The 20,423-nt window shown below is 40.7% G+C and overlaps 1 protein-coding gene across 9 annotated transcripts in view; it reads left to right on the top strand.

Moving 5' to 3' along the window:
• Nucleotides 1-20,423, top strand: part of TBC1D22A (TBC1 domain family member 22A) — a 387,661-nt gene that overhangs the window by 122,358 nt on the left and 244,880 nt on the right. For all 9 annotated transcript variants that reach the window (XM_056797602.1, XM_016425535.2, XM_007502511.2 and 6 more), the window contains exon 8: nucleotides 13,844-13,958. In XM_056797602.1, coding sequence (XP_056653580.1) covers nucleotides 13,844-13,958 — 115 coding nt within the window. The remainder of the gene's footprint in view (nucleotides 1-13,843; nucleotides 13,959-20,423) is intronic.

The raw sequence follows: 20,423 nt of genomic DNA, 5'->3' as shown, positions 1-20,423 counted from the left end.
TATAAATATTTTGGTGCACGTATTTTCCCCTATTATCTCTTTGGGATATAAACCCAGCAGTGTTATGGCTGGATTCTTTAAAGGGCAGGCATTCTTTTAAAGAGCTTTGCACATAGTTCCAAATTAGGCACCACATTTTATAAAGGATGGTGAAGGCAACTGGAGAGGAGTCAGTGAAAGGATTCCTTCTGTTCTTGTCAAATCACCTGGATCATTAAATCCCCTAGGGCATTTGTTCAAATTGAAGATGAATAGACTCTGGAGGTGATTTGAAAGTTTGCCTAGGATTTGGCCAAAACCAGAAGTGATGGGGGGGAGGGGCTGCCCCAATACAAGGATAATCTTCCCAGTGACTGGACTGATGAGTTCTCTATTTCTGGTGGAGACTGGGTAACCTCTTCTCCAGGATGCTCCAGAAGGGCTTCCTTTGCCTGTGGGGGTCAGGCCCCATGGGCAGCCCCAGTTGCCCCTAGGCATCCTGGGATGCCCTGAGGATTCTGTTTGTTATATTTCATTTTTACCTCCTCTTTAATCTTCTTCTGTTTTGATGACCTCTGTGTAGGAAAGAAGAAATTCATTTCTTGAAAGACTCTTAAGGGATAGCTTTTTGAACTTTCTCTGCCTAATTGTGATGGTGCAAACTGTTTAAATTATGCAGCTAGTGGTGAGGCATTTGGGACCCGGGGTGGAGGTGTGTGTTGGAGCTTGGCTACCTGAGGATCAAATGTTTCCCATGAACTGGCCTCCAGGCAGTGCTTAAGGCCCCACACTTCAATAAGTAATAAATTAAAACACAAGAGTGGGTTTAATTCCCATCCAATTAAAGCTTTCTGTTGTCAGCCTTGGAAACTGCTTGTTTAGAAAGGAGAATGAAGAGCTGTTCGTGATTCACTCTGCAGATAGATAGATATTAAGGGCACATTCTGTTCTCTGAATGAAGCCCCAGAGTATGGCCTTAGAGTGAGAGTGACCTGGGTTCAAATCCTACCTTTGATCTAGAATTAAATGACAAGTCACTTACATTACCAGTGTCCCAAGAACTCTGACCTCATAATCCATAGATATGCTTGAGCCTAGGAAGTATCCACATCAGAAATACTCCACTCTGCTGACCTTCTTTCTGTCCTGGATCGTAAATCTGTGGGACAATGGGGGTTTGGTCCTACCTTCACAAAGCTTCCATTCTAGGAAGGGGAGTGATGAGCTGTGGGCACTCCACTACTTATCCAAGACAGATTAGGACATTGTAGATGTTCTTAGCACTGAGGCTACAGACACAGGCCCTACCTTCAGAGAGGTTTACCTTTTCCTGGGGTAGGGATGGGACAACACAAAAGGGAGTTGAAGAGAGGATGGGGAGGTCATTTGCTTCGGGCAGATGGAGGAGTCTGGATGGCAGCTGGTCTAGGTGCCTTCCTTCAGTGGCTACTCTGGGGAGCCACCATCCACTCAAACCCCCAAAGGACTTGCTAGTTGGGAAGGTCAAGGCCAATGGTCTGCTGATCTCAAGTTTTCTCTGGGAAAGAGTTTGGATTGTGACCCAGTGAAAAAAAATCTTTCCTCTTCTCCATCTGCCATAGAAAAGCCTTCCATTGATTGGCATTTGGTGCTGTCAGCATCCCTTCCCACTACCCTGTGAACAAAGGTTTATTCAAAGGTGTAACTGTGTCATTGAACCTGGTGTAGCGATATAACTGAGTGTTCCCCCTACCCCCTCCCAGAAAGGAACAGCATATGCCCAAGGGCAGGGGTAAAGGGTGGTGCTCTGTGGAGGAAGATTTCCTCAGAGGCTTGGCTGGGATTACATCCATCTTCTTGGTTGTATGACTGTGGACTGCTACAAGCCTCGGTTCCCTCATCTCTGAAATGGGGATGAAATGGAAATGCTTGTGATCCTGACTATCTATCATATACTTTGAAATGCAATCTATGCAGTGAGCTGTGGTTGTTGTTAGATTAAGATTGTGTGATAAAAGAGCCTGTAGACACTTTAGGAGGTCATGAGATGTAAAGATGGGAAGGGGATTAGATATTCAATCCTCTGAGGACCAAAGTGGTGTTGTGGTAGTCACTGGTCAAACTGGGTTTCACCTCCAGGATTGCTGGCTCCAGTTCTGGCACGTGGTTGTATCTATAATTCTCATACTGGACTGGAGATTGTTTGTTTGACTGTTGGTTATTCCATGGTCACATCTCCTGTTATAAAAGATGCCCTTCCCCAGCATCTCCTTTTTCTGTTCAGAATCTTTCCCCCAGGTGTCATTTTTATCCTATTCTAGATAAGGTTTATCTTTCCCCATACCTTTTAACAGATAGTCTTCATCCTACAGGTTGTCAATAGCGATGTGGCTGGTTCCTTTTTTGCAAACAATGAGCTTTGTTTTGTTGGAAATCTTGTCAATTCGATGTCTGTCATGCTGCTTGTGGGTATGAACATAATATCACCAGAGACAACTAAGGACCACAGTTTCAGAGTGCCCTTTCCCCTGGCCAGAGAAAATGAATGTGATGTAAGGATTGAGCTGAGCCCTTGGTGGTCTTGGTGGTGGTGGCAACAGCAGCAGCAGCAGATGTTCAGCTCAATCCTTACACCACAGGTTAAAGCAGGCAATGGAAGGGTAGAGGTAGAAAGGTCAGCATATGGCAGCTGATTAGATATGTATTGTGTGTATGTGTGTGTACTTGTTATCTCTCCTGTTATAATGGAAACTCCTTCAAGGCAGAGACACACCAGATTTTGTTTTGGCATCCTTAGCCCCTAGATATTGCCTGGATCATCTTAGGGGTTTAATAAATGTATGTTGACCGATTCTGTATCTTTTTTCTTTCATTGCCAACTCTTAGAAAGGGTTGTCTATATTATATGCCTTTTTTTCCCTTCAATTCTAGCTTCATTCATTCAAAAGTGCTTGCTCTGTTCCAGACACTCTGCTTCACAGCAGGACTATAAAGACAACCTCCATATCATCCCTGCTTTCAAATATCTCATCTCTTCATTTCTCCATCCTTTATAATGTAGCTTCTGACTCTGCTCTAGCCTGAGTCTTTTCTGATCTGAATTTCCACCTCTTTCCAGGTGCTAAAGCCCATGGTCTTTCCTAGTGCTCTTCTTTCAGGTTTTCCCACAGATATCATCTCTTATTCCTGGATACTCTGTGTTTCCTGGTTCTTTTACTTGTCATCCTACCTGAATTACCTCTTCTCCCTAGGTTCCTTTTGCTCATTCACCACCATCATCTTCCTCCAGCTCAGTCAAATGTGGATGCCCTCCTGGGGTTCTCTCCTGAACTCTCTGTCTCTTCTCTTCATGTTCAGTTATTAGTTATTGGAACTCTGGGTCTTCTTGGACCCAAACCCAGCCCTCTTTCCATCATGTCACATTGTGTCCCTCAGGCATCGGCCTAAGCCTTTGGTGGAGTCCTTAAGCCAACACCTAGAAATGAATAGCAAAGAATTGAGTAATATTGTTTATGTGATTTGACCCACCATCCACTTGCTGTGTGATCTTGAAGAAATAATTTCTCAGGGCTTCAATTCACAAGGAAACAGTAAACCACCTTTGATCTCTCTAGTTTTAGTGTAAAGATGGCGAGTCAGATTTATATAAAACCTGAGAAACAATGTAAAGAAATGGGTCCTGTGATCCAGATCTCAAAGTGTTCTCCCAATCAGTTACCACCAAAATGATGGGGCCTGATCAGAAAGAGAGAAGTGGATTGAGGGAACAAACAGATTAGTCATCCAACACATAGAAACAAATGACACAGGAGTGAGGTGTCCAATGAACTCCTGAACTCCAGATACTGGGGTCATCATTTGATAAAAAGTAGCTTTGGAAAAACTGGCCTTGTTTTGGGCAAAGGTTACATCATATACACCAGGCCATGGATACACAATTTAGATGTAAAAGATAAAGAATGAGGAAGAGACTACCTTTCAGATCTATGGTTCATGACCAAGCAAGTGACAGAGTGTCACAGAAGGTAAAGGGACAATTTTGATGATGTGAAATTGAAAAAGATTTTCTCAAACATGTCTAACATAGTTAAAATTAGAAGGGAAACCAGAAACTGGTAAAGAAAAATCTTTACAGCAAGTTTCTTTGATAAAGGTTTCATTTTCAGATATATAATAACCTGATTCAAATTTTTTAAGAAGAGCTCTTTCTTAGCTGATAAATGGTGAAAAGATATGAATATACATAATCCAAGCTATTAACAACCATTTAAAAATCATCCAAATCATTAATTACTAAAGAAATTTAAATTAAAGCAATTCTTAGGTTCCATTTCAGACCCATCACATTGGCAAAATTGACAAAAGAGGAAAGTGGGCAAAGAGCTATCAAATCAAAGCACATAGGCATCTTTTGACCAAGTGATGACACTCCTAGACCTGTTAGAGGTCACAGAAGACCTACACGTACAAAAATATTTATAGCAGTCCATTCTGTGTTAGCCCAGCTTGGAAACTAAGGGAGTGACCATCTGTTGGGGAATGGCTTAACAAATGACAGTAAGTGAATGTCTTGGGATATTACTGTTCCATAAAAAAGGATGACGTGGACAAACTGAAGCAAAATGACTGGAACCAGAACAACTTATATTCTCAAGAACAGCAATATGAAGAAATAGAACTTTGGATCAGTGTGATGACTAACCCCAGTTTAAAGAAAGAGCTGAAGAAGTATGATGTTCACCTCCTACCTGAGAGGTGAGGGAGTAAAATGCAGAAAGAGAACTATGGTTTTAGACATGGCCAGGGTAGAGACTTGTTTGGATGGACAATACTTATTTGCTATCTAGGCTTCATTTTTTTACTTTTTAATTGGGGGAGAGGAGAAAGAGGAGGTTGGATAATAAATGTGTATCAGTAAAATAATAATATATGTGTGTGTGTATGTGAGAGAGAAACTACCACTTGTTTTTACCATTTGTTTTACAATAGAAAACATTTCAAATCCCTGGCCAAAGTTTTGATTGAATTTTAAGGCCAATAGTTTATCTTTTTCTTTCATCTGAAACAGATACAGAGCAGTTGTGAGGTGAATGAGGAGATGGGAGATGGTTGTGGGCCCCATGGGGCTGCTCAGTGACCAGCAGGCTCTGAGCCAATGGTTGAAAGCAATGGGGGAGGCCATTGTCCTGGTTTGGGCTGACAGCCAGGCTGTTCCTGTCACCTGACAAGCCCATTGCATTCTTGAGGTTACTGAGATGGGTTCTCATAGCTTTTCTTTAACCTTCAAATGCTAGTGCTAAGCTTTTTCTGCCCTTTGATCATGACCTCCTTCTAGCAGGTAGTCCAGGCTATTTCAGAGTACAGCCCTTTCTCTTAATATCACAGGGTCATTCTTCTGCTTATCTTTGATCTCCTCCCTTGTTCTAGCTATCTCAGCCATAGATAGGTGCTAAGGGAGGGAGGTCCTTCCACAGGGCTCTTGCAAGTATGTGCTTATTAAGCCTAAGTGTAGGCCCAAGGAGGACTGAGTCTCTGGTTCCAGAGTGACTGGCATCCATCCACTGCCAGAGCTCTTGACCTGCCCTCCTGCTTCTATACTTGGGATGGAGTTTCCAAGGCCCAAGTTGTTAGCAAACACTTGTTTTGTGTGTGGTGAGATAGAAAACCCAAGAGGTCAGAAGACCCAAGTACTAGATCTGGTTTTGCTGTGTACTTTTACTGCTAATGGGGCCACTTAATTCCTCTGGAGTAGGTTTTGTCCTTTGTAAATTGGGGATAAGTCTGTGTGTCCTTCCCACCTTTGAAGGCCCTTGGGAAGAAAGATTTTGCACATCTGAAGTGTTGTTAGTTATGTGTTGTTATTGTTATGGTTTCTCTTCTCTGAACCTTGGGATTCACTGGGACCCCCTTGGTAGCTCCTTCTCTAGAGATTCAGCATGGGAAGGGGCTAGTTCTGGTTTTTCAGGCAGGAGACCTGGGTTCAGATCTTAAATATGAGATTTTCTTTGTGATCACTAGCAAACCATTTATTCTCTCCAATCCCCATATTCCTTATTATTACAGGGAATTATACTGTTGGACTGGCTATTATGAGGGAAGTGTTTTGTAATCTTTAGAGTGCTATGTGAATGAGACAGGTTGTTATTTTTTTGTTGGATGTGCTTATCTGAAGAAGATTCTTTAAAAGGACATCTATTTGAATGCCCTGCTACATATGTGTGCAGATTTGTAGGGTAAAACTTGTTTCATTATAAACCATGTACAATTTAGGGACAGATATATTCATCTGATTCTAATATTAAAAATACTCCAGAGAACATATTGACTAGTGAAATATCATCCCATTTCTCTTTCATTTAAATAAAACTTTTATTTCCAGAATAGCATTGTTGCCCCTAATGTTACTTTGGTTAAGCTTCCCATCTAATATGTCAAGGTTGAAAAAATAGGTGAGTTCTTGGAGCTGATTCAGGTGGTTATAACTCCTGGGACAAGGAACTCACTTTATAGTTGGCTGAGCCTGAAATAGGAAAAAAAAAAAAGCTTTCCTGCTGGAAGATACCTCCTGTCTGTCCCTGGGCTGGACTCGTCTGCCAGTAGGGCTGTTTGTGCAGGCTGTTCTTGGGTAATTCTCTGATCTTGGCACAGAAGTCATGGGAGAAGTGCTTACCATGTCACTTAGTGTCTGACCAGTTGGATGAAGAGAATAATCATGCTAACAACTGACACTCACCTGGGAAGTCATGTGTGCCTTGTGCGTCGTGTACATTCTCAAATTTGAATATCCTAACAGCTATGGGGCAAGCATGGGAGAACCATTCTTAGTTTTTAATCCTTATTTTACTGAGAGGAAAATGAGGCATGGTAAGGTAACCAATGTTGAGTAAAGACTAAAGTGGCTAAAGGGCAAGGCCTAATCCTGGTTCTGACTAAAAATCTTGGGTTTGGGGACTTCCGGGTTAACATGGCTGCAATCTAGATGCAAATGGCTTCCTCTCCCCGGCACCAAATGAAATAGACTACCTCAAAAGAGCATAAAAATCACCTTTGGAAGAAAGGAGGGACTCTCCAGTACCCCACAAAAACGAAGGTATGTGGGGTTTGAACATTTCCACCCTATAAGAAGGAAGAAAAGCTTGCACAAAAACGTGTACTGAGCCATCCTCCCCCCCCACCTCCCCCACCAAATCAGAGCTCTCACTGGGACAGTGAGTGAGTAAGGAACGTCTCTGTCTGGGGAGGCACACCAGGGTCCTTGGGATCTAAAGACTGCTAGGAAATGACCTCTCAGGGTGGTTCCATGGGAGAATCCTGCGCTGAGCACAGGGGCGGCTGCGCTGAACACAGGAGAGGTTGCGCTGAGCACAGGGGAGGCCGAGCTGAACACAGGGGCAGTTGCGCTAAGCACAGGGACCTGTGCTCTAAGAAACCTCACAGGCTGGGAAGAATGTCTGAGGCAACCTAAATTCACAGAAAACCCGCCCATATCACCCAGACCCCAGACCGAAAAGGAAAGGGGAATAAAACCACCAAAGGGATGGGTCACAAGGCCCAAAATCAAGCCTCCAGGAAGAAAGGGAAAAAGGTGACTATTGAAAACTTTTATGGCGGGAGTACCCAAGGAAAAGAAGAGAAAAAGGATGAAACCCAAACAAAATCAAAACATGCCTCCCAAAATGGAAATTATCCACAAGCTCTGGAAGAACTTAAATTGGAGCTTACCCAAAAGATGGAAACCTTCTGGAAAGGAAAATGGGAGAAAGAGATCAGCAGTTTGCTAGACAAGACTTCACAATTGGAGAAAGAGTAGGAAGCATCTAATAGAAGGGCAGACAAAGCTGAAAAGCAAAACCAGTTCCTAATGACCAGAATTAAGCAACTGGAAGACAGTGAGCTTGGAAAACAGCAAGAATTAATAAAGCAAAGTCAAAAGTCTAAAGAATTAGAAGAAAACATAAAATATCTCACTGAAAAGGTCACAGACCAGGAAAACAGAGGAAGAAGAGACAACGTGAGAATTACTGGTCTGCCTGAAAAACCAGAGATAAACAAAAACCTCGATGCTATACTACAGGAGATTATAGAAGAAAATTGTCCACATGTTCTGGAGCAAGGGGGCAAAATAGAAATAGAAAGGGTTCATAGAACACCCTTTATACTAAATCCCCAAAAGACAACCCCCAGGAATGTAATCGCCAAATTCAAGAGCTTCCAAGAAAAGGAGAAAATCCTACAAGAAGCCAAGAAGAGGATCCTCAGATATAGGGGGCTCCCATAAGGATCACACATGACTTAGTGGCTAACACACTAAGAGACCACAAAGCATGGAACACGATACTTAGAAAGGCAAGAGAGCTGGGGCTCCAACCAAGAATCAACTACCCAGCAAAACTGACTATATACTTCCAGGGGAAAGTATGGGCATTCAACAAAATAGAAGATTTCCAAGCATTTGCTAAGAAAAGATCAGAACTTAGTGGAAAATTTGATATCCAATCACAGAAAGCAAGAGAAACATGAAAAGGTAAATATGAAAGAAAGGGAAAAGGAGATAAATCTTATCTTTTTCTTTAAGTCTAACTCTCTTCTATAAGGACTACATTTACATCAAATTATATATATATATTAATATGTGGGGAAAATGTATTGTGTAACTCTCAAAAATTGTATGCATCATAAGAGTAGTTAGAAGAATCATGCATAGGGAAAGAATGGGACATTAAGAAGATTTGGTGAAAGGGGGGGCAAAGTAAGAAAAAGGGAGGGGGGAATCGTTAATAATACTAAGATTTACTTCAAGAAATGGAGGGGGGACTAAATAGAATAATCTTTCCCATACAAAGATACATATGGGAAGGAGAGGGGAAGAACTCTCATATGAGAAGGAGAGGAAGAGAGCGTGAAGTGGTATTACTTAAACCTTACTCTCAGTGAAATCAACTCTGAGAGGGAAGAACATCTAGATCCAGCGGGATCCTGAATTCTATCTTATCCAACAGGGTAAGAAAGAAAGGAAAATTAAAGGAGGGGGAGGGGGGAAAGAGTATAAAAAGGGAGGGAAGGAGAGGGGGGAGGGGAAAGGGAGCATAAAAAGGGAGGGGCTAGAAAGGGAAGCATATCAAGGGAGGGGACTAGGGGGACTGACCTAAAGTAAATCACTGGTTCAAAAGGATATAGTTAAAGAAGAAAGGTCAGAACTAGGGGAAGATATCAAAATGCCAGGGAATCCCATAAAACGTAGACAAATAGCAGATTGGATTAGAACCCCAAACCCTACCATATGTTGTCTTCAAGAAACACATATGAGGTGGGTTGATACTCACAAGGTTAGAATTAAAGGATGGAGTAAGACCTTTTGGGCCTCAACTGATAGAAAGAAGGCAGGATTTGCAATCATGATATCTGACAAAGCCAAAGCAAAAATAGACCTGATCAAAAGGGATAGGGAAGGTAAATATATTCTGTTAAAAGAGAGTATAGACAATGAGGAAATATCACTAATCAACATGTATGCACCAAATGGTACAGCATCCAAATTTCTAATGGAGAAACTAGGAGAATTGAAGGAGGAAATACACAGTAAAACCATATTAGTGGGAGATTTGAACCAACCACTATCAAATTTAGATAAATTAAATAAAAAAATAAATAAGAAAGAGGTAAAAGAAGTGAATGAAATCTTGGAAAAACTAGAGTTAATAGACATATGGAGAAAAATAAATAGGGACAAATAGGAATATACCTTCTTCTCAGCACCACATGGCACATTCACAAAAATAGATCATACACTAGGTCACAGAAACATGGCACTCAAATGCAGAAAAGCAGAAATAATAAAGGCAACCTTTTCAGATCATAAAGCAATAAAAATATTGATCAGTAAGGGTACATGGAGACCCAAATAAAAAATTAATTCAAAATTAAATAATGATACTCCAAAATCGGATAGTTAGAGAAGAAATCATGGAAAAAGTTAATAATTTCATTGAGGAAAATGACAATGGTGACATCCTTTTCAACCTTATGGGATGCAGCCAAAGCAGTACTTAGAGGAAAATTCATATCCATGAGTGCATATATTGAGATCAATGAATTGGAAATGCAAATAAAAAAACTTGAGAACGAACAAATTAAAACCCCCCAGAAGAAAACCAAACTAGAGATCCTAACAATTAAGGGAGAAATTAATAAAATCGAAAGTGATAGAACTATTAAACTAATAAACAAGACTAGACTTGAAAAAACAGACAAAATAGACAAAGTACTGGTCAATCTAATTAAAAAAAGGAAAGAAGAAAGGCAAATTAACAGCATCAAGGATGAAAAGGGGGACCTCACCTCCAATGAAGAGGAAATTAAGGAAAAAACTACTTTGCCCAACTGTATGGCAATAAATATACCAACCTAGGTGATATGGATGAATATTTACAAAAATATAAATTGCCTAGACTAACAGCAGAAGAAATAGATTTCTTAAATAATCCCATATCAGAAAAAGAAATCCAAAAGGCCATCAAAGAACTTCCTAAGAAAAATTCCCCAGGGCCTGATGGATTCACCAGTGAATTCTATCAAACATTCAAAGAATAGCTAACCCCAATACTATACAAACTATTTGACATAATAAGCAAAGAGGGAGTTCTACCAAACTCCTTTTACGACACAAACATGGTACTGATTCCAAAGCCATGCAGGCCAAAAACAGAGAAAGAAAATTATAGACCAATCTCCCTAATGAATATAGATGCAAAAATCTTAAATAGGATACTAGCAAAAAGACTCCATCAAGTGATCAGAAGAGTCATTTACCATGATCAAGTAGGATTTATACCAGGGATGCAGGGCTGGTTCAATATTAGGAAAACCATCCACATAATTGACCACATCAACCAGCAAACTGACAAAAATCACATGATTATTTCAATAGACGCAGAAAAAGCCTTTGATAAAATACAACACCTATTCCTATTAAAACACTAGAAAGCATAGGAATAGAAGGGTCTTTCCTAAAAATAATAAACAGTATATATCTAAAACCATCAGCTAATATCATCTGCAATGGGGATAAACTAGATGCATTCCCAATAAGATCAGGAGCGAAACAAGGATGTCCATTATCACCTCTATTATTTGACATTGTACTAGAAACACTAGCAGTAGCAATTAGAGAAGAAAAAGAAATTGAAGGCATCAAAATAGGCAAGGAGGAGACCAAGTTATCACTCTTTGCAGATGACATGATGGTCTACTTAAAGAATCCTAGAGATTCAACCAAAAAGCTAATTGAAATAATCAACAAGTTTAGCAAAGTTGCAGGATACAGAATAAACCTACATAAGTCATCAGCATTTCACAACAGCTCAGCAGCAAGAACTAGAAAGAGAAATCCCATTCAAAATCACCTTAGACAAAATAAAATACTTAGGAATCTATCTGCCGAAACAAACATAGGAACTATATGAACACAACTATAAAACACTCTCCACACAACTAAAACTAGACTTGAACAATTGGAAAAACATTAACTGCTCATGGGTAGGATGAGCCAATATAGTAAAAATGACCATCTTACCCAAACTCATTTATCTATTTAGTGCCATACCCATTGAACTTCCAAAAATTTTTTTTTACTGATTTCGAAAAAACCATAACAAAGTTCATTTGATAGAACAAAGGATCAAGGATATCCAGGGAAACAATGAAAAAAATACAAAGGAAGGGGGCCTTGCAGTCCCAGATCTCAGACTGTATTATAAAGCAGTGGTCATCAAAACAATTTGGTACTGGCTAAGAGACAGAAAGGAGGATCAGTGGAATAAACTCGGGGTAAGTGACCTCAGCAGGACAGTATGCGACAAACCCAGAGAACCCATCTTTTGGGCCAAAAGTACACTATTTCATAAAAACTGCTGGGAAAATTGGAGGACTGTGTGGGAAAGATTGTAGTAGTAGTCTCTCAGTAACCCAGGATGACAATTGTCTTTGTGCATTTTCATCTATGGTGTATAGATGAGTGTGCACAAAGACACTTGTGCGTGAAAGAGATTTAAGTGGAAGCGTTGATGCACAGAGACAGTCTCACTCTCTTGGCGTTGGAAGCCTGGGTCCATTGGCATGAAAAAATTGTTACACCTGGAGACTTCTTCAGCAGCATTGGATGGCCGTGTTGTCTTTTGTGCTCCAACACGCCCTAAGCACTCCACAGTGCTTTGCTGCATCGTCATCTCAGCTGTTGAACCTTCTTATTGGTTTCATCTGTGGGAAAGATTAGGTTTAGATCAACACCTCACACCCTACAGCAAGATAAATTCAAAATGGGTGAATGACTTGAACATAAAGAAGGAAACTATAAGAAAATTAGGAGAACACAGAATAGTATACATGTCAGACCTGTGGGAAGGGAAAGATTTTAAAACCAAGCAAGACTTAGAAAGAGTCACAAAATGCAAAATAAATAATTTGGAATACATCAAATTAAAAAGTTTTTGTACAAACAAAACCAATGTAACTAAAATCAGAAGGGAAGCAACAAATTGGGAAATGATCTTCATAAAAACCTCTGACAAAGGTTTAATCACTCAAATTTACAAAGAGCTAAATCAATTGTACAAAAAATCAAGCCATTCTCCAATTGATAAATGGGCAAGGGACATGAACAGGCACTTCTCAGCCAAAGAAATCAAAACTATTAATAAGCACATGAAAAAGTGCTCTAAATCTCTCATAATCAGAGAGATGCAAATCAAAACAACTCTTAGGTATCACCTCACACCTAGCAGATTGGCTAACATGACAGAAAGGAAAGTAGTGAATGCTGGAGGGGATGTGGCAAAGTAGGGACACTAATTCATTGCTGGTGGAGTTGTGAATTGATCCAACCATTCTGGAGGGCAATTTGGAACTATGCCCAAAGGGCGATAAGAAACTGTCTGCCCTTTGATCCAGCCATAGCACTGCTGGGTTTGTAGCCCAAAGAGATAATAAAGAAAAAGACTCGTACAAGAATATTCATAGCTGCGCTCTTTATGGTGGCCAAAAACTGGAAAATGAGGGGATGCCCTTCAATTGGGGAATGGCTGAACAAATTGTGGTATATTTTGGTGATGGAATACTATTGTGCTCAATGGAATAATAAAGTGGAGGAATTCCATGGAGAGCTGAACAACCTCTAGGAAGTGATGCAGAGCAAAAGGAGCAGAACCAGTAAATCATTATACACAGAGACTGATACACTATCGAACGTAATGGACTTCTCCATTAGTAGCAATGCAATGTCCCTGAACAATCTGCCGAGATCTAGGAGAAAAAACACTATCCACAAGGAGAGGATAAACTGTGGGAGTAAAACACTGATGAAAAGCAACTGCTTGACTACAGGGGTTGAGGGAATATGACTGAGGAGAGACTCTAAATGAACACTCTAATGCAAATACCAACAACAGGGAAATCGGTTTGAATCAAGAACACATGTGATACCCAGTGGAATCATGTGTCGGCTATGGGAGAGGTGTGTGTGGGGGAGGTAAAGAAAATGATCTTTGTTTCCAATGAATAATGTTTGGAAATGACAAAATAAAATAATGTTAAAAAAACTAAAAGAAAAAGAAAAAAAAAGAAATCTTGAGTTTGTTCACAGCCCTTCTGCTGCCTTCCCCAAATGGCGGAGACTTCCAACAGATCTTGGACAACATGAGCCTCTGTTGAGAAAAAAAAGAAAAGACTGGGAATTTTGTGTGCTTGATTAAGGAGCAATGACTAATTCACTTATATATTTGTGTCTAATTAATTGGGATTAGCATTGATACACTGTAGATTAGGATTCTTTTTCAGGTTCCACCTATGCACATTCTTCATTTCCCCTCTTGGTCTGTTTATTCTGTTTCAGATTTTTGAAAGAATCTTATTTATCTGGGCCATCCGTCATCCTGCCAGTGGATATGTTCAGGGAATCAATGACCTCGTTACACCTTTTTTCGTAGTCTTCATTTGTGAACACATAGGTAAGTTTGTGTCATAAGTAAGATTCCTGGCTAATATTCTTGTGTGGAAGCAGGCTTGGCTTCCCCAGGTGGGTTGGTGGGGACACCAATTGCATTCCGTTCAGACAGGTGTTTTTTGGAACAGTGATGATGTTGATGAACTGATGACTGAGCCAATTTTCTGGGAGTTTTCAATGTTTATAGAAAGATCACTTTTTTTGCATTATTGCAGACAGAAATTATACAGTGAATTATTATAGATGTTCCTCCATTCTACCCTTGAATGGACAGCTGATAGTTTCATTTCTAATAATTGTGGTACGAGAGCTGGATTTTGTCTTTTCCATGCAAATAGATGAGATTTAGAGGACAGAGAACATCTAAATAGATTTTATATAAGAAATATCTTCTAGTCTGGATGTTTGTCTGCATACTGTGGTTTAGGAATACTTTGTATTCTGTAACCAACCTCCTCTGTAATGTTGGGTGTTATGAAGACTTCCACCTCCCATGAGACACCACCATCTGTGGAGTGCGATTCTCATTCCCCCTCTGGCCCCTACCTAAATAGTCAGCCCTCTGAGTACAGTTGTTTGCCTGTTGTTCATTTTGGCAGTTCGTGGGGCCTTTGGGACTAGAATCTCAGGTCGGTGACATAACTTTCCTTGCTCAGATGCAGGCTTTTCCTTCATCCAATTCTGAGCCGAGAGAAAGTCACATGGGAATTGAAAGGCTTCTACTTCCAAGTTTGGCACCTTGACATTCAAATTTAAACCAGCTCTTGACCTACCCTAGCCATGGCCCCTAGCTTCCATGTTCCATGGAAATGCTTTTCTGGGTGTGGGGGATGCAAGTTCAGTTTGGATATTGTGTGTTTTACCAGTTTAGTTTCTGTGTGGCGTCCAATTGCCATTCTTGTCATCAGCTAGATTGATTACATTTAATAGAGGACAGATTACCCTTGAGTGGCTGAAATCCTCTTCCTTGTACCACCTCTCACTTTGTTTCCACTCCTTGCTTCCTACGGAGGAGGTCTTCTCATTGCTAGGCAACTAATGAGAGCAACTGCTGCTTGCTCCCTAATCATCTCTTAAGTAGGGTAGAGGCCGACTCCGGAGAGCGTTGGCGCTTTCTGCATCTTCCTCCCTCGTTTGACAGATAATGAAAATGTTCCTAATGATCCTAGAACAGTGGGATCTCTGTTGGTAGACTTTAGAGTTGTTAATTGAAATAAGAAATTCAACTGAGATGTGATTAGAGAATTGATATTCCATGTTAAATAGACCATTTAATTAATGTGGTAAATAAGTTTGTCTTAACTACTTTACCACCAACTTACATTGTAAGACCCAAGTGGTCCTTAATGCATTTGCCTAGCTATCAGTGGGATGAGACCGGGAGGACATGACTGTATTACTAATTGTCCGGTAGAAGAAAAAAAATTGGGATATGAAAATGGATGTTGTACCAGATGTGTTTTCTGATTTCGCTTCTTGTACCCTCTGCATGTGGGTTACATTATTTAAAAACCAAGTGAATTATATATAGCATTTTGTAAAATCTGTAGAGGAGACTTTTGTGGCTCTACTGGTCAACTGACTTACTAGACTAAATGACTTTCCAATCTGGACCTTGGCTTTCAAGAATGCAGCAAAAGCCTCATGTTCTTATATGGGAATGATATCCCTTAAAGTAATCGTGCTGTTTTGTTTTTTCATTTGTCTAAATTGGTTGGGAGAGGACTTGCTTGTCTTCTTATACTTATCTACCTTGGTTTTCTTGCTTTTTAAATAGTTTAATTTGGGATATCTTTCCAGTAAAATCTAGATAATTAGAATGCATAGGGAAGGGAGAATTTTGGATAGCATTGAATATTCAAGAAATTGAGGACTAAGGCACTTGAGGCTTAGTAGAGGCAGCCAGGAGGTGGTGGAAAGTCCAGCATTTGGACATAAAAGGCCTGATTGGAAAGCCAGCTTTGCTGTTTCTTAGTATGTGCCCCTGGCCATTTTATTGACTCATTCCTGCTTCAGTAGTAAAAATGGAACCAAAGCAAAACTCTAGTAAATGTAATGGCATTGTTCTTTGACCTCTCTTGGAATGTGGTCTTCATTCTGCTAGACAAGAAACCTACAAAGGGAAGGAAGTTAGGCTGACTGTGGATTGCCCCTAAGGAAGTGGATATTTGAATAAGTCCATGGTTTATGGTTTGATTCATTTTTAACTTGTTTTGTTGTGTTTTCTTATTTTATCACCAAAATGCCATTCCACAAAAGATTCAAACTAATTTAGGGGTTAAAAAATCTTTTTACCAGCTGTAAGAAGAGTCCTGTTGGTGTTGGTGACTCCCACTGAGTGATTCCAGATGTGGCAATCTGTAGACCTGTCAAGGTAAATTGGAAAGGAGATATTGAAGATGACCTCATCAGACCACAAAGAGCTCCCGGCTTGTGCTGGTCCATAGAAAACAAACAGGACTTAAGGAGAAGGGCCTAGGAATTAGAGGAATGTTGATGGCTGCTTTTATGGCTTAAGATGTTGACATTCCAATCAATGCTCAGAGGGACATTCATAAAATAAACTTGTAGTTTTCATACAAGGCAACAACTATAATGTCATAGGTGTCACTGAAAATTGTTGGAATGTGGTAATGAAAGATCTTATATTCTAAGGCCCCTCTTAGCTCTGACATCCTTTGTTCTAAGGCCCCTCCCAGCTCTGACATTCCCTGTTTTCAGAAAAAATGAAAGGTTTAGATTCTGGCTTATCCTCTTACTAATTGTATAGGGTCTAACTATGGACAACTTCCCTACCTCTTAGTTTCTTCCCCTCCAAAGGAAAGGAGGGCTGGGACCAGATCACATGATCTTCCTGCCATCACTCAAGCTAAAATTCTCATTTTGAAAGAAGGTACAAGCAAGGCCATTGTATCTTGTTATGGTATAAGCCAGATCTGGAAATCCATGATTGGGGGAAAGTAGAATGCTAGAGAACAGTAGATGAAAAGAAGAGGAGAGAAGTTACATGATGTCATTGAGCCCATCTGGTCAGAGAGAAGCCACATCTGGGGCTTTCTTGACACTACCAAAAGGCTGGCTAAGTAGCCAATTAGCTAGTCAGCAATACTCAAGGCAAACCTAATTAATGCTTAACTTTCCAAAGTGACAATGTCAGAATCTTTTTTAAGAGCTCTTCAACACGGTTGTGAGAATATCCCAATGAGTCAACAAGGTTATAGGAAGAGTTAGTGAAACCATTTTTACCAGTGTCCTCCCCCCTCCCCCTTTAAACCCTTACCTTTTGTCTTAGTATCAATACTGTGTATTGGTTCCAAGGCAGAAGAGCAGTAAGGGCTAGGCAATGGGGGTTAAGTGACTTGCCCAAGGTCACACAGCTGGGAAGTGTCTGAGGCTAGATTGGAACGCGGGGCATCCCATCTCTAGGTCTGGTTCTCAATCCACTGAGCTAACCAGCTGTCCCCTAAATTACTTTTTAATCAGTATCCTTTTCTCAGCTGAATTTTGGCTGTGGAAATGCAGAAACCATTTTGCCTGGTTCTTCAGGGGAAATGACTGTTGGTCTCCTTCATGGGATGCCTGACTTATACTGGATTTGGGAAGGATCCCAACAATAGATGAAGTGTGAACCATCATGCTGATACACTTTTAATTGATGCCAGCTGATGTCTTTTTTTTTTTAATATACATATTTTTTTAAAACAACCTTCACCTTCTGTCTTAGAATCAATTCTGTGGACTGGATCCAAGGCAGAAGAGCCATAAGGGCTGGGCAATGAAGGTTAAGTGACTTGCCCAGGGTTACACAGCTAGGAAGTATCTGAGGCTAGATTTGAACCCAGGATCTCCCATCTTTAAGCCTGGCTCTCAATCCACTGAGCCACCTAGCTGCTCCTATTAAATTACTTTTAAAGGTAAATATGGAAAAAATGGATGGAATGGATATCATGTCTGGCCTAACATTGAAGAAACAGTTATCTTTATACTCTTGTTTGGAAATTAGTAGGAGTGGTTAAAATGTATATTTTTCCTGAGAGAATAATTTGGCTGTGGGTCCATGAAGAAGTGGAGTTCTCTGGAGTGTGTTGAAGGAGGAAGTCTATCTGCGTGACCCAGAAGGATCAAGGGCAGCTCCTGGGCTGAGAATTTATGCTTCTTGGGTTTCAGCTGGGCTGTTATTCTTCTGCCTTCCCATTATTGGCTGCAAATTAAAGTTTGAATGACAGTGAAGGAAAGAAAAGCTGTAGGGTTATCAGCCTGATAAATGAGACTTTTCTAAAGCTTTTGTTGTAACTGTCCTTGTTTGCTTTTCATTCATTTTCTGTGTGAGGGAGAAGATGTTTCCATTGTTCACTTTTTCTGTCCTCCTAACAGAGAAGATGCTGTTGTACACAAAAGCATTATGCATGTTTTTAAAAATAGGAAGTTTTTCAGTAGACCGTTTGTGCTCTTAGACTAGAAAGATAATATACAATAATTTTCAAAGTGGGTCAGCAGAGTCTGTAGTGGATGGCTGGACTCTTCATTAGGGAGTGCTGTCCCATCAGCCTGGAAAAGTGATGAGTTGAATTTGGATTGGCCTTTTTATTCTTAATCTTCTGTAATCATCATTTGGTTTTTGTTTGTAAGTTAGCCCATTCCTTACATACCTCTTTTTGATGAATACCTAAGGTAGTCACTGAGATTAACTTGTTCCTCAATGAAAAATGGAATGTAGCTGATGCTAGAAATCTGACCATTTCAACAGATTCTTTAAGTCTGTAGTAGGTAAAGCAAGGACCCATGTTAGATCAGCATCCAGAGGAAACCAAACCAGATCAGACAGTCCTGTCTAGGAGTTTACCTTCTGTTGGGAGAGCTTCAGCCTCTATAGAAACAACTCTAAGGCAAAGTAAATGGTGGCGGGAGAAACTGTAAACAGTGGGAAGGTCTGCTATGGCTTTGCCTGGGAGATGGCTTCCACCCTTTGCCTTGAAGGAAGAAAGGATTCTGAGAGGAGTCTGGGCCATCTAGGCATGAGAAACTTCCCTGGGAGGCCAGGAAGACACCCTCTAAGGCAGGAAATGAGGGTCAAAATTGGGTAAAGGCTGAAAAGGTGAGGAGAGGCCAGATTACATGGGGTCTTAAATGCCAAGCTGATGAGAGAATACATTTTCTTGGAACCCCAGAAGGTTTTTGAGCAATAGGCTGGTTGGTTTAGGGATATGCTTAGGACAGAATCCTTGGGCTCCTATGTAGAACTTTGTTTATAAAAAGGAGAGATCCAGAGGGAGGGAAACCATTGAAGAGACTGAGGGAGAGATGATCATGAGCAGAACTAGTGATAGTCCCTGGGATGGAGAGAAAGGGCTGCCTGGGAGTGACAAGTGGTATGTCAGAACATCTCTGTGAGCTAAGAGGAGCCATTCTCTTTGGGACACAGAAAGGTAAGATGCCACAGCACACAGTGAGTATCATGGTGCTGTGACAAGAACACTGGATTTTGCATCAGAGGAACCAGATTCCATACCTGGGCTACTACTCTTCCCTTTGAGATCTCAGCCACCGTAAAGGGCCTCAGCTCCTTCATCTGTCAATTGAGACAGGTGCTGCTATGATCCAGAAGGTACACTGGCCCAGATTGCAGGTATAGGATGCTGTAGGATTAGGTCAGGGCTGAATAGCAAGATTTAGAAGTCCTTGGCCTAGAGAGTTTAAGTGGAACTCCTAAGAGCTGATGAGATACTGAGAGAGAGAGAGAGAGACAGACGGATGGACGGACGGATGGACAGACAGACAGACAGAGGACCCTCGTGATTGGGGAATATGAGCAAGGCAAATGGGCAAAAGGACTGGAGAGGGAGTTTACTAGTTACTCACTGATTTTGCATAGCCCCCTTACCTTTGTAGGAGGTTTTAGCAGAAAGAGCCTGGGATCTTTGCGTTCTTTCATTTAGATCAATGGTGTTCAATTCAGTAGAAAGGAATCATTAAGCCACACTAAAGGATCCCTGAGGGCCACATGTTTACTTAGAAAGCTCATAGTAACTGGTTCCATGTTCTGATGTATTATTTATTTTGTTAAATATTTCCCAATTATATTTTGATCTGAATGGGGCCTCCTCTGTGGCTGCATGCAGTGTATTGGACACTTCTGATTTAAATCCTTAGATTGTGAGTTCCTTGAGGGCAGGGGCTGCTTTTGCTGCAAAACAGTTGTTTAGGAACATGCCTGGTTTTAAAGTGTAAATTGTTAAATCTGGGAATACCTGATATGTCTTGAATATAAAAAATCAAGTCAGTAATCATTTATTAAGTCCCGCCCAGGCACTGTACTAATAATAAGCACTGAATGGGGACACAAGGAAAAACAGAAGTCCAGACCTTTAGCAAGATCCATCTGATGGCTAAATATAGGATGGTGTCCAGTAAGGAGAAATGGAGGCAGGGACAATCTCCAGGAGGCAGCTGCAGTGGTCCAGGAGGAAGG

The sequence above is a fragment of the Monodelphis domestica genome, chromosome 5, assembly GCF_027887165.1.
Source record: "Monodelphis domestica isolate mMonDom1 chromosome 5, mMonDom1.pri, whole genome shotgun sequence".
Lineage (NCBI taxonomy): Eukaryota > Metazoa > Chordata > Mammalia > Didelphimorphia > Didelphidae > Monodelphis > Monodelphis domestica.
Note: the sequence above shows the minus strand (reverse complement) of the source record. Positions and strands in the feature narration are given on the sequence as shown.